Source organism: Rhinatrema bivittatum, chromosome 6, assembly GCF_901001135.1.
Source record: "Rhinatrema bivittatum chromosome 6, aRhiBiv1.1, whole genome shotgun sequence".
Taxonomy (NCBI): Eukaryota; Metazoa; Chordata; class Amphibia; order Gymnophiona; family Rhinatrematidae; genus Rhinatrema; species Rhinatrema bivittatum.
The window spans coordinates 261,171,319-261,186,270 of record NC_042620.1 but is presented as its reverse complement, the minus strand read 5'-3'; the positions used below and the strand labels follow the sequence as shown (position 1 = coordinate 261,186,270).

At 48.0% G+C, this 14,952-nt stretch overlaps 1 protein-coding gene across 1 annotated transcript in view; it reads left to right on the top strand.

Moving 5' to 3' along the window:
• Positions 1-14,952, top strand: part of KIF22 (kinesin family member 22) — a 119,559-nt gene that overhangs the window by 65,867 nt on the left and 38,740 nt on the right. Inside the window, exon 11 of the mRNA XM_029606988.1 lies at positions 13,217-13,284. Coding sequence (XP_029462848.1) covers positions 13,217-13,284 — 68 coding nt within the window. The remainder of the gene's footprint in view (positions 1-13,216; positions 13,285-14,952) is intronic.

The following is a 14,952-nucleotide window of genomic DNA, read 5'->3' as shown; positions in this document are numbered from 1 at the left end:
CCACTGCTGTAGAGGGACCCATGTGGATGCGTGGTATAGGGCATGCTGGACATGCCCAGTGTGGCAAGTCAAAGTTCTAGAAACTTTTGACATAAGTTTTCCATGTCAGGGCTCCATCTGATTGATGTCACCCATGTGTGAGGTCTTACATCCTGCTGTCCTCGGAGAATACCTGTTACAGGTAAGCAGCTCTGCTTTCCTGAGCATCCCTCATCGAGGGACCTGAGAGCTGTTGTTGTAGGAAATAACAGCCCATTTAGTCTGCCCAGTTGTCTTCCTTTCTGTTAGTTACCACTTTCGGTAGATTAACATAGAAATTACCAGCTGCTTCCCATCATGTCTTTTAGCCAACCTCTCAACCTCATTCCTAACACTGCCATCTGTTTCTGTCCCAGACATGTTTAAATTCCATGGCTGCTCCTTATAAGTTATTCCAGCTCTCTTGGCAGTCTGATGAAGCTGTACCGGCACTCTTCTGCAATTCAGCTTTTAATCTCCCCTCTTTGGCCTTCTAAAGTTCCATATAATTGTGGAAACACTCAAAATCCCACTTTCCTAGCGTGTAGCCAGATGGACTCAGGACCAATGGGTTATGTGCTCCCCTGCTAGTAGATGGAATCAGGTTTCAAAGCTGAAGTCACCCTAGATATACCCCTGCAGTGACCTCAGCCATTCAGTATCTCTCCGTCTCCTAGCAGATGTGGATTGTGTCTTCCCTATCGGGAACACAGTACTCTTTTTAGAAGAGGAAATTTTACCTTTAAATTGGAGAAAGATCGAGCCCCGCACTTCTGCGGTGATACCTAATGGTCCCTACCCCAGTTGAGAATTCCTGAGGCGATTTCCGAGATCCCTTAGAGGTGTGCCTTGGTCTGGTAGCTGGTTCCTGGCGTGGACTTTGCTGTTCAAGCAGCTGAAAGCAGCAGGGGCAGGAGGCCGAGTGCGGAAGTGATGGCCTGTGCCCTTCCCCCCCCCCCCCCCCCCCCCCGCATCCGCTGTCTCTGTACTTAGCTGGTAAGCAAAGAATAACTCCTCTGATTCAGAGACTTGGAAGGGCTTCGGTAAGTCTTTCCTCCGGTCTCCTTGCTCGGCGCGCCGTACCAACAATGTCCCCAATCCCATTAGGGCAAGGGAAGGGGATTTCTGAGCAAGTTGAGCGGCCTCCTGATGGGCTAGGCCCAGCTTCAGATTCAGTGGGTGCTCCACATGGCAAACCGCAGAGGTGCCATCTTGCACGTGGTTTGGTGCAGTGCCATTTTTCCCCACTAACTGTCAGTATGCGCGGTGCGAGCCAGCCCTCTAGTGTGCATACATTCGCGCACAACCAGACACTTATACTTACGTGCGTCCGGGCAGATTTGTTTGCGCTTGAGCTCAGGCGCTAACCAGCTGAACGCATAAGCTGCAGTAACTATGGATCCAGCAACTAAGAAGCACGTGACACTCTTTGTGCCATCTGCTATATTAGGGCTGCAGAGTATGACCTAGAATCCTTCCTGTGTCAGCACTATGAGGAAACCCAGGGAGGGCTGGACTCTCAGAACTTCTCCAAGCCAGCCCCTCCCAGTCAGAGGATGGGTCAGTCACGACCTTATCTGGTAGCACCCCGGATCTGAGCAATCCCAAGGCTGCGACCTCCCCAGGAGAGGGCAGTTCAGCAGCCCCTACCCCAGTTCCTCCTGGGCTAGGTCAGGACCCGGCAACCTTTTCTTGAATGGAATTCTTTCAGGACCTTCAAGCCTTTGTTCAGGCTCAGTCAGCTGCTGCCTCTACCCGATCTGAGCCCTAGCTGGGAAGGCCTCGTTCTCCCAGCCATATCAGCATGCCTCAGGACATGCCTCGCCTCACCAAGGGCATCCCTGACAGGGACGCAAGTACCACAGACGATGAGGATGCAGACTCATTGGAGGACAGAGAAATCCTTCCATTCCTGGAGCCATATCGGACCATGCTAATGGTTTTTCCACAGAGATGAATTGCCGGCCCTGGTCTTCCAGACCTGAAGACTCTGGGAGTTTCCGGCGCACAGTAGAGGGAGGAGCAGCCTTGAAGGGAGGCACATGATAGGCGGTTGGAGTCCATCCTTAAGCAAGCCTTTGATGTGACAGCAATGACACTGCAGATTGCTTCCTGTTGTGTCCTTGTGGCTCGTTCATGTCTGCTTCTCTCTCAAGAGAGGCAGATAACTCAGGGGTGCATCCCAGAGAGGCGATAGAGCCCGCTGCGGCCTTCTTAGTGGATGCAAGCTCTGATCTAGTGTGTACCTTGGCCAGAAGAGTAGCCTCAGTGGTGGCGGCAAGAAGACAGCTATGGCTGCGAAATTTGTCAGTGGACGCGACCTCTAAGGCAAACCTCACAAAGATGCTCTTTAAGGGATCCCTTCTATTCAGAAGCGAATTGGAAAAGCTAGCCAGTAAGTGGGGTGAATCTCCAGTGCCTTGGCTACCAGAAGATAAGAAAAAGGTCCCAGTGCCCCTTGCCCATGAGGGGTCGGGCCAGGGGCTCCCAGCACTTCCGGCCTACAGAAACTCGTCATTTCAGACATCTCAGCCCTCGAGAAGGTCTCAGACCTTTCAGAACCGACAACCAAAAAGAGGAACTGGTTCAGGCTCTGGTTCGACCCGAACTTCCCAATGAAGTTTGGCTGACCCATCCACGAGATGGAGAGATAGGGGGCCGACTATACCTCTTCTGTCAAAGGTGGGTTGAGATCACATTGGACAAGTGGGTTCTGGACATCATACGAGAAGGATACGCTCTAGAACTTCGCAGCAACCCCCAGGACATGCTCATGATATCACCTTGCCATTCCAGCACAAAAAACTGGCAGTGGAATCCACGTTAAGGCTCCTCAGTTTGAGGACTATAACCCCAGTACCTACACCCCAGGAAAATACGGGGCGTTATTCCATCTATTTCATCGAACCCCAGAAGCAAGGATTCATTTCGCCCCATCCTGGATCTCAAGAGAGTCAATCGTCATCTGCAGGTAGTCCACTTCCGCATGGAAACTCTTCGCTTCGTCATAATGGCCATACAACCGGGAGAGTTCTTAACATCCCTGGACCTCACATAGGCCAACCTTCATATCCCAATCCGTCAAGACCACCAGCATTTCCTACGCTTTGCGGTACTAGGCCACCATTATTAGATCTGGGCAATGCCCTTCAGCCTGGCAACTGCCTCCAGAACATTCTCCAAAATTATGGTAGTTGTAGCAGCAGCACTGAGAAAAGAAGGGATCTGGTGCACCATTACTTAGACGACTGGCTGATCCGGGCGAATTTGTTGGAAGAGAGCCTCCAGGTGACCAGCAGGGTCAGGTCCCTGCTTCAGGAACTCGGTTGGATCGTGAACATGAACAAGAGCAGTCTCAATGCCAACAGTCCTTAGAGTACTTGGGAGTCCGGTTCAACACCAAGCAGGACAAGGTCTTCCTTCCTCCCTCCCTCCCTCAAAGATAAGGAAACTGATGTGCCAAGTGCATTAATTGACTAACACAATGCGCCCCATGGTGTGGAGCTATCTCCAGGTCCTTGGCTTGTTGGCATCAACCCTAGAGGTAGTACCGTGGGCAAGGGCACACATGCGGCCACTCCAATACTCCCTGTTGTCACTGTCTCGACTACTTGATTTGCATCCACCTACCAATGGAAGTATGTTCTCGGCTCCAGTGGTGGCTACAGGAAGTGCATCTAAGCAAGGGTGTAAGCCTGTCCCATGAGGGGTCGGGTCAGGGGCTCCCAGCACTTCCGGCCTACAGAAACTCGTCATTTCAGACATCTCGGCCCTCGAGAAGGTCTCAGACCTTTCGGAACTGACAACCAAAAAGAGGAACTGGTTCAGGCTCTGGTTTGACCCGAACTTTCCAATGAAGTTTGGCTGACCCATCCACAGGACAGGGAGATAGGGGGCCGACTATACCTCTTCTGTCAGAGGTGGGTTGAGATCACGTTGGCTAGTCCTCACGACGGACGTGAGCCTCCGAGAGTGAAGGGTCCATTGTCGGGATTTGACAACTCAAGGGCAATGCAATGGACCAAGGAAGAGGCGTGCTGGAACATAAACTGCCTGGAAGCCCAAGCGGTCTGATTAGCATATCTACAATTCAGCCACAGGCTCCAGGGACAAGCAATCCCCGTGATGTCGGATAAAGAAACAACGGTAGCCTACATCAACCATCAGGGAGGAACCAAAAGCCACCAAGTGTCTCTGAAGATAGACCCCCTTATGGAATGGCCGGCATTAAATCTACAAGGGATTTCGGCCTCCCACATCGCAGGGAAAGACAATATCAGAGCAGACTTTCTCAGCAGGGAAAGTCTGGATCCAGGAGAATGGACTTTGTCAACCAGAGCCTTCCAGCTCCTAGTAGACCGCAGGGGCCTCCCATCCATTGACCTGCTGGCCACATCTCACAATGCGAAGGTCCACCGATTTTTCAGCCGCAGAAGAGATCAGCGCTCTCAAGGATCAATGACCTTGTCCTAGACCTGGCCAGAGGAGGACTTGCTGTACGCCTTCCCTCCGTGGCCTCTGCTGGGCAAGGTCATTCGTAAGTTCAAATGCCACAGAGGATTAGTCCTCCGTGGTATGTAGACATGCGGAGGCTTCTGGTGGAGCTCCCCCCGCATAGGGACCTTCATGAGTACCCAACTCTGTTTTGTCTTACGATCTGGCCCTTGAGAGGACTCGCCTGACAAAGTGTGGATATTCGGCGGCTGTAATTGCCACCTTGCTCTGTGGGCAGAAATTCTCGACGTCTCTGGTGTACGTATGGATCTGGAGAATATTTATACCCTGGTATTACAGTATTGCATTGGTTATCCTCCTTCCACCAGGTATCTGAGATGCTAGTTATATCTAGTTTTTCATTTATTGCTATACATTCTAATTATCTCATCTTATTTTGTAGACTTCAAGCATTTGCATATAGGCATTTCAAAGTATATTTATTTGGAATCTTTCAGCTCTGTACTTAAAGGTACCTGCCCTAATGTCCCTGTTTTGTTGGTATCCTTCAATGATACATCATTCTAAACCATGTGTTTCCGAGCGACTGTCTGCTTTCTCCCATCATTTAGTTTAAAAACTGCTCCATCTCCTTTTTAAAGGTTAGTACCTGCAGCCTGCATCTGTCCATTGAGACTCTGGAGCTCAGCCTGCCTCTGGGGTCCTGCACTTGGAATGGGAAACATTTTTGAGAATGCAATCCTGGAAAGTCTGGATTTGTTTCCTACCTAAGAGCCTAAATTTAGCCTCTAGAACCTCCCTTCTGCACATTCCTATGTCATTGATACCCACATATACCACAACGGTCAGCTCCTCACCAGCACACACACACACATTTTATTTAGGTGACATGAGGCCTGCTATCTATGCACCAGGCAGGCAAGTTGCCAAGCAATTTTCCCCACCCAGCAACCACCCAACTATATATGTTTCTAATGATGGAATCACCCACTAGAACAGGAATTCTACACCCCCCCCCCCCCCCCCTCGGAGATACATCTTAGATAAGGCATCACCTGGAGGGCAGGTCCTAGCTACAAGATCACTTCCTGCCACACCAAGATGATGGTCTCCTTTCAGGTGACCTTGCTTCTTGACTCCTTGACTGGAGTTGGGACTGCTCTACTCTGGTTCTAAAGGTCTCCTCTACATATCTCTCTGTCTGCCTCAGCTTCTCCAGGTTTGCCACTCTGTCCTTCGGAGATCAGACTATGTTTGAGAGCCAGGAGCTCTTTGCACCGGGTGCGCACACATACATCTAACAAACTGGTAGTTCCCTGTGCGTACCCAGATCAGTCCTGGCAGCCGTTTTCGATTCCCTAGCAGCGTCGGCAAGAGAGGTAGGGGAATCCCCATCCTCAAATATTGCTGGCGGTTCCCTGTCCCACAGAAAATGGCTGTCGTTTCTGGGAATCTGGACTGATCTGGGATACGAAAATTAGCAGGTGAGAACCAATTTTCCTATAATCATGCAGGTGGCACTCTGTGTAGAAGATTGGGTAGTCCCCATCTCACTGCTGCACTTTTGTCTGCATCTTAATTTTAAGTTGCTAAGTTTTAAAGCGGATCATGGAATAAGTATGTCTCTCAATTTAAGGGGTTTTAAATTATTTGGTGTCTTTTAAAATATAAGGTTTTAATTTGATAACTTAGGTGACTTAGGTTTGTTTGTGAATGATCAGCAAAAAGACTAAAACTAGTCAGTCACTAAAATCAGAGTTAGAGGAAACAGAGCCTGGGGTGGGTGGGAGATGGGGAGGGGGTATGGGTATGGGTGGGAATCAAACTAGTGACTAGTTTCCCAGTGACCAGTATTCTCACCGTTTCAGATTCAGTAAGTGACCTTTGCAAACTCACAATATTAAATTATACCAGCTCACAACATTAACTCAAAGCCTAGTATCTCTAAATTCTCACAATTCTTAACCGTGGCAAATTAATCCAAAGTCTTATTTTTAAAAATCCACATTTCTTAACACTTGCAAACAAATGCTAGCCTTAAAAACAAGCCCAGAGTAAACTCAGCAAGTTCAACTTGCCACCAGCAGATGAAGGGTCTGTATTTAACATTCTCTCTGGAGCACAGCTAGTGGACCCAGAGGGCTTCCAGTTGTTGGAACAGGGTTTTCCCCCGGCTACGGTCACTGGACTTGCCCTTTTCCCCCCACACCCCTAAAAAAAGACTAAAGGGTTCCCCTTTCTATTTTTCCTCTCTTGTCCTGAACCCTGTGGCTGTGCCTAGTTTCTGCTTGTTAGAGCCATTAAAAAAAAAAAAAAAAAAGTGGAAGGCAGAAGAACAGTTTGCCCTCTGAGGGACTGTGGGCTGAGGCAGGAGAGAGGTAAGGGAGAAAACGATGGCGCCTTCATGACCGCAGAAAGCACGCAGTTTGTAGTGAGCATAATGGATCACACCGTCGGGCACCGGGAGAGGGAAAGTTCTGTAAGTCTTGAGGGGAGGAGCGTGAGCACGTGGACTGTCCCGGGGGGGGTCGCATCAGTGGGGTCGTCTGCAAGCCATTCCCGTCAGTGTGCTTGCTGCCATATTGGACCTACAAGAAGGAGGAAGCTCGGAGCCAGGGGCGTTCGGTGGTTCCAGCAGTCTGGGTAGAATTCCAAGAGGAGCAGGTGGAGATAGGATTCCTTCCTCTTCCTGGGCTTCTATTCCCACAGAGTTTGTGAAGGGTTTGCATCCGGCCCTTTTCCATAGGGCAGCTCTGGGTTTCTCTTCTGCGGGATCCCGTCCCCAAGATCTCCTAGGAATCTGGAGCAAAAGAAGTAAAGGAGGATTGAGAGGGGGAGAAAGCTTTGGATTTGTCACGTGTGAACCTTAAAGTTTTAAGGGAAAATGGTAGCGAGGGAGAGTCTGAGGAGAAGGAATGTTCCCCTAGGGAAGAGGATAATTCCACAAAAAGAAACTTTCTCCCATAGTTTCACAGTCCCTAAAAACTCTGGATATAGCAGGGGGGAGGGGGGAGATCGGAGTCTGTTAACTCAAAGTTTAAGGAAACCTTTCAAACTGTTTCCGTGGCATAGATAAAGGTTTGTTCTCTGTCTAAGGAGGGGCCCCAGAGATACATTTTAAAAGGAGGTAAAACTATGGCAAGGCTTTATCTCCTTCTGGCTCAGCAAAGGGAAAAGCTGGAATTTCTTCAAATGGACGCACTCATTTGTGCCGTCGCTAGGAGGATCACTGTTCCTGTGGAATGGAGCTCTGCATTCGAGGATGCTCAAGACAGGAAGACAGAGGCTGTGCTTAAGTGGGCTTATGGGTCTGCTGGTTTGGTAGACTTTTGTGTGATGCTAGGGCAAGACTCTCCCACCCCCCACCCCCACCGGCATTTTCTTTGCATTCAGATAGGTTAATCCACAACCAGTGGGTTATGCACCCCTACCAGCAGATGAAGCAAAGCTGAAATCACAGTATAGATACGCCCAAACTGACATCAGCAAGCCAGTATTCTCCTTCTCCAGCAGATGGACATGCATCTCCCTACTTGGGGGTTGCTTAAAAAAAAAAAAAATAAGGAAAGGAGGAAATGAATTTGCCCCGTTCTCCTGTGATGATACCTTATGGTCCCTCCCTCCCTCAGTCGAGTTTTCCTAAGGTGATATGTGCGGATCTCACCCTCAGTTGAATGCCTCGATCCGGTATCTGGTTTTCCGGCGTGGACTTAGCTGTAGAGAGAGAAGCATCTGAGAGGCTAGCGGATGCAGCCAGCCGAGTGTGGCGGTGAAAGTCTTTGCCTTCGCCCCCGCGCAGCCGAAGACTGACTCTGTACTTGGCCAGGATGGGCTGAGCTCAGGTAAAGAGTAAATATATATAGAATAAAAAAAGGTGGGATAATTTGAGAGGTTTCCATTCCCCTTCTGGTCTCTGAGCCTCGGCGTGCCAATCAGACATGCGTTTCCATCTCCAGAGGGAGCTTGGCAAGTCGTGGCAGCTTGGCAGGTTGAGCAGTCTTTTGGCTAGGCCCTGCTCCCAGGCTTTGCTCGGACGCTGTGTAGTAGGCCGTGGCGACGTTCACACACTTTTCTATGTGCAAGTCTGCCATAAAACAGTCTCGAATATCAGTTTGCATTTGTGCACCTGGGTAGGCACTGGATGGGCACCTACCTGGACTGCGTAATGGACACCGAAACTTTAGGCGTCCGTAGTGTGCACTTATTGGACAGAGCTTCTTTTAGGCGCCCTGTCCAGGCTTGCTTGTGCGGGCGTGCAGTTGGGTGCACAACTGTCAGATGCTTTTTGGAGCAAGCTGCTAGCGGGTGTTTATCCATGGTGCTGGTAGTAAGAAGCCTAAGCGCCTTACCCTTTGTGCTGCTTGCCATATTCAGGCATCTCATCCTGGCATTCCCTCTAACTTGTGTCAGCACTGCTTGGAGGCTTATGGAAAGTTATCTCCGGCTGATTTTGCTGAGCCCAGCCCTTCCCAGCATGATGCGGAGATGGGACCAGAGGGGGACCTGTCAGAGGTTTTTGCCTGGTTTTGGGGATCCACTAACTGGTTTGTCAGCAGGGGAAGGCATCTCAGTGGGCACAGCACCGATGCCCCCTGGTTTTGGTAGGGATCCTTTTACATTTTCTTGGGTGGAGTTTTTTCAAGGGCTGCAGTCCTTTCTTCAGGCGCAGTTGACAGAGCCGGCCAAACCTAAGAGTTCAGGATCTCAGACTGCGGATCCCCGCATGCCTGGTGCTGCGGGTAAGCGTTAGAGCACGTCCAGACCTGCTGTGGTTCACTTTGATAGGGACCCTGATGGCAGGGGTGATGAAGGCGATCCTTACTCCTTGGAAGATGAGGAAATTCCTCCGGGGTTGGAGCCATATAGAACAATATTGCGTTTCTTTCATAGAGATGAGTTCCCGGCTCTGATTTCCCAGATACTGAAGATACTGGGGGTGCCGGGTGCTGATTCCATATCTGAGCCAAAGAAAAATCCCATTTTAATTTCTTTGCGTAAAGCACCATGTTTCTTCCCCATTATGGATGCTATTCAAGAATTTATTGATCTAGAATGGGGCGCCCCGAAAGCTAATTTTAAAGGGGGATGAGCCTCGGAAGCGCTGTACCCCCTGGATCCGATGGTGAAAGAGCAGCTTCGCTTTCCGAAAATGAATGCCCTGGTGTGTGCTGTCACCAAGCGGACAACTATCTCTGTGGAAGGGGGAGCAGCATTGAAGGATGCGCAGGATAGGAGACTTGAGGCTATCCTTAAACAGGCCTTTGAGGCGGTGGCAATGAATTTGCAGATGCCTCTTGCTGCCCCCTGGTGGCTCACACTTTCTTGCTTCTCTCTCAGGAAGTCAATGAGTTGGGTTTGAATTCCATGGCAGTGATGGAACCGCAGTCGCCTTTTTGGCAGATGTGGGCTATGACCTGGTCCGCACTTCTGCCAAAGGGGGTGGCTTGGGTGATAGCGGCCGGGCGTCAGCTATGGCTGAGGAATTGGTCGACTGATACCAATTTCAAAGTCTAATCTTATGAAATTGCCTTTTAAAGGCTCATTCTTGTTTGGGAATGCGTTGAAAAAATGGACTGTAAGTGGGGTGAGGCCAAGGTTCCTCAGTTACCGAAGGATAAAAAGCAGGCACCGCGCTCATTCAGCACGAGAGGTCACGCTAGAGGTTTCAAACATTTTCAACCCTACAGAGGAGCGACTTCTCAGAGGGTGCGACGTTTTGGGCAGGTCTCGTCCTTTCAGTCCAGACAGGGTGCAGGCTCGAGTGGCGGTGCCCCCGAACCCCTCAGTGAAGGTGTGCCGACCCACCCCTGGGAACAGGAGATAGGGGGTTGCCTCTCCTTTTATCGGAGGTGAGTGACATCATGTCAGACCAGAGGGTTCTGGAGGTGATAAAAGATGGCTATGCTCTGGAGTTTCTCAGCGTTCCTCGGGACATTTTCATGGTGTCTCCCTGCAGCTCGCCCCAGAAGAGACAGGCTGAGGGGCGTACTTTGTCAAGTCTCCTGAGCCTGCGGGCTGTGAACCCAGTGCCCATGTCACAAGAAAAATACAGACCGGAAGCCGATCCAAGATGGGCTGTATAGCGAACAAACATAATAAGATCGGTGTGTAAAAAAAAAAGAGCCTTTATTCTGACAATGTTCAAGCCCGACTCTGGCCGAGTTTCGCTCTGTGTGGTGAGCTGCCCCAGGGGCTACTAAAATTAAAATTAAAACACACACATAAGAAACAATACAAAACATGTACAATTCTTTTCATATTACAAAAACTGAAATCATATAAAATAAATCAACATAAAAATGAAAAAGAAACTCTTATGTCAATACATCAAAATTAAGTATATGTTTGTAGACATCATAATGGTTAATGAAGAACTCAAAAGAGAGACAGAAAAAAGGAACAGAGAGCATGTAAATACAGGTAGGGTAATGAAGTTTAGTGGCAGATGGGATGGTGTTTAATGCTTTTTTTAAAATTTGAAAAAAGCAATGTGCACATATGATTAGAAGTTGATCAAATTAACTAGAATCCTAAGATGGAATACAATACTCTTATTAGAAACAAGGGGGGACAACTTGGTGTCAATATTAGACATATCTATATGCTCATATAGGTAATATTTAATTTAGTTAGTGTATGAGAAAAGGAGGAAAAAGAAGTAAAAAATGCTTACTGTAGATTCTCAAAGTCAGTGTAATGTGGTGTTCTTACTCTACCTACAGGATTTATGGGTTGAATCTTGGAGAAATCTTGCAGATTTTGACAGTCAGTGTGGCAGCAAGTTACAATGTATCCAATTTTTTTAAAATTTATTTTTCTTATATTAGTTTGTCTGTTTATTTATATTGTTGGATTTTAATTTTGTACACTATTTTGGGCAACCATTGGTGGTCATGTAAGTGGTATAGAGAAGTATTTTAAATAAATAAATTTTCCATCAGGTTTCTCAGTAATGTTGATAATTAAATTACTGGAAAGAGCTAGTCCTACCACCAAGCCCTAGTATTCTGATCACTTTTAGTCCTACCACCAAGCCCTAGTATTCTGATCACTTTTAGTCCTACCACCAAGCCCTAGTGTTCTGATCACTTTTAGTCCTACCACCAAGCCCTAGTATTCTGATCACTTTTAGTCCTACCACCAAGCCCTAGTGTTCTGATTACTTTTCATTTACCTTCACGTTTGTCAAAGTGAATTCCATTGCTTACCACTCTCTGCATTCTGCCATTCAGTCAGTTCCTCACCCAATTTAAAACATTTCATCCTACTCTCGAGTAGGATGAAATTTGTTTAGGTGTTTTCTATGTGGAACAGTGTCAGAAGCCTCACTGAAACCCAAACAGGCAATATCTACTTACTCCTGGGGGAATTCTGTGGAACTGCGATGCAGATTTACATTTATCTGTACAGAACTATTAAAAAAGTTGGGTCATGTGAGCAAAGCAATATAAATAGTTGGCTCTGTGAGCTGCTGAAAGAAGCAAGCAGTGCAGCGCTGTCTGACTGAAGAGCAAGGCAGGGCAAACCCAGAGGAGGAATCTGTTGGGAGGGGAGGAGCTGGGAAAGAAGGGGAAGAGAAACAATGAAAGAAATGAACTGGGAGAGAGGGTTGGAGAAGACGAGCTTGGGGATGAGCTGGAGGAGGAGGGAAAAGCATTGGAGGGGACATGGATGGGATAGATTTTCAGAGGGTGAGAAAATGGAGAGAAGGGGAAAGGGCATTGGAGAAGGAGATAGAACAATGGAGGGGATGGTCCTGGGACAAGGGGGAGACTATTGGAGGAGAGGAGAGAGCATTGAAGTGAATGAGCTAGGAAAGAAAGGAGAGAGAATGATGGAAGAAACAAACTGGAGGGGAGTGGGAGAGAGTATGCAGTGGGAGAGTGCTCTACTGCTTTATGGTTATAGGCCTTTTGGATTTCAGGGATCTTCATTTGGCCTTTGCAGAGCCCAAGAGGACTGCAGACAGCACCAACTTATTTCAGCTGCTGGCATTTGTAGTAGCAACCGTGGACACCTCTGTGTTGCCAAAAGTATTGACAACTGCAAGAGGTTAACACTGCCTGCAGTTTGGAGCTCACCTTGGACTCCATGAATTGGTAAAGTAAAATCACTGAAAACCAGATGCCCTAGTTATGGTGCACTCTTGTTATATTCCTGGGGATATTCTGTACCAGAAATGTAAAAATTTTGCATCTTTGTGTAAGAAATGTTCTCTGTTTTGAAGCTAAAATTAATTGCTACTCAAAAACAATGATTATATTACATCATTTTTATAAATATAGAATGCAAAACTTTGTAGAATTACATTTTTTGTTTGCTTAGAACTAAAAAAGAATGTTGTGCAGAATTTACCCCAAGGGTAATAATCTGCACCTCCCTGATCCATCTCTTAATTTAAAAAACAACAACTCAGTTTTGTTTAACCAGATTTTCCCTTTGTGAATCTATGTCCCAGTTTGAAGATACTTTATTATCTTTTTCTTTTGTCTCCTTAGCTTTGCTCACTACTGAAGTTAGATTAATGGGTCTTATTTACTTATTTAGCAAATTTCTAAACCATCTACTTGTCCCTGTTTTTGTGTAGCTAGACAATATCTGCTCTTTCAGTCTTATTCAAGGACAACTTGAATAGAGTTGTAGTCAGCACATTATTGAGCTCTTTTAGTATCCTGGGGTGTACAACATCTGGTCCCATTGCATTAGTCACTCCATGTCTGACACCATGTCTTGTGTTTTTCAGTCTGTAACAGGATGGAGAACAACCAGGAGGAGGGCATCCCATTACTGAAGATAAACAGACAGAAAAAGGTAGAGCGAGAAAGTAGTTGTATGGAAAAGTCACACAACTTTGCAAGAAAATGGTCTGTTTACTGAGATTTTTTTATTGCAATTTTAGCTGACACAAATGTACGGAGGAGGACAGTTCAGGAACTAAATGTGCTTTTCTGTTCACCTCATGTAGAGAATTGCAGTACAAAATCTGTAGATTTCACCTGACTCCACTGAAAATATACCACATGGGCAGGTTGTGTACCTCCCTACTTTGGCAAAAATGTGGTAAAACTGGTAATTCTCCTGTACGTACGCAGATCAGTCCTGAGTTTTGCCTCCCCTCCAGTAGATGGAGACAGAGAAAGTTTTGCTGACACTGCCACATAACCTGAGACGCTACCTGCAGTCTCCCAGTATTCCTCTGTCTCCTGCATAGTGGAGGTGCAAAACCTACAGTCTGTGACTAGTTTAAAAAAAAAAAAAATATATATATATATATATAGAAGATCTTCAGCTGTCAGAGCTTGCCTCCCAGGGGGTTGGTAGGTCCTGGTGGGGGCCATCCTCCCTGGTTTTAGAAGCAGATGATCAGGGGGTTGGGGACCCTTATTGCTCAGTCCTTATTGCCCAGGGTTGAAAGCTGATGGTTCCAGTTCCCTCACCCTAAGGAGGATGGACAAGCCTGCTGCCTCTCTTCAGATGTCAGGGAAGTGTTTTTTGACTATTTTTTCTCTTCTGTGTAAAGTTTTACAAAAAAAAAAGAAAACAGAAAAGCAGTACTTGAACTCCTTCCATGTGTTTATCTTTAGAACGGCGGCAGAGCTGTGCTGTGAGAGTTTCAAGCAGCTTCTGCCTTTAGAGCGGGCGGCTGCCTACGAATACAGGTCCTGACGTCCCGGATTCATGCCGTGTGACACAGCTTGCAGGGCCTGCAGTGACTTGCACGCAAGACTTTCCCGCAGCGGTCTCTGTTCCTGGTGTGTCTTCTGAGGAGAGGGTAGCGCGGGAATGCTCGTGCCAGCGTCAGGGAGGCAGTGAGACTCGGAGAAACTCGCGGGCACTTTGGTGGCAGTAGGGGGGCCCCGTCCCGGTCAGCGCAGGAAAGGCGGCCATTTTATCCACCTCTGGGGATAATCTTGCAGGCCACAGAGCGGGAGGGGGGATTTCCCTCCTCCGCTGTCCCTGACGGATTGATCCTCCAGCAGAGGCCTGAGACTCAAGAATTGTAGTCAGGAGAGGATCAGGACCTCCTGGGGGAGGTTTCTGATGATTCTCTGTCTTTTCCTCTGATTTCGTCCTGTTACTTCACAGGGCTTATATGGGAGCGATGCAGAGCAAGAGCATAGGGCGTCTCTAGGACCCCAGCCGGGTAAGAGATTCAGACCATCTCAAACTGCAGGGGTGATGAGGGTTCGTCGAGTGCTGCAGAGGTCCGCTCCGGTGAACGAGGCGGATAGTTTCTCTGACGTTTCAGAGGCTGAAGATCCGCAAGGGCAAGATCCCCAGAACGCAGATCTGATACAGGTGGATCCAGACTTGGATGGAGGCTAGGGGAAAGCCCCGGCCGTGGAAGGAGATGATTCAAAGGTGGTGCAGCTATTCCACAGGGAGGAACTGGCCCCCCTGATTCCCTGAGTTTTGGAGGAATTGGGAATAAAGGTTCCACGAGAGTAGTCAGATCAGTAGGAAGTGGACCCAGTCACG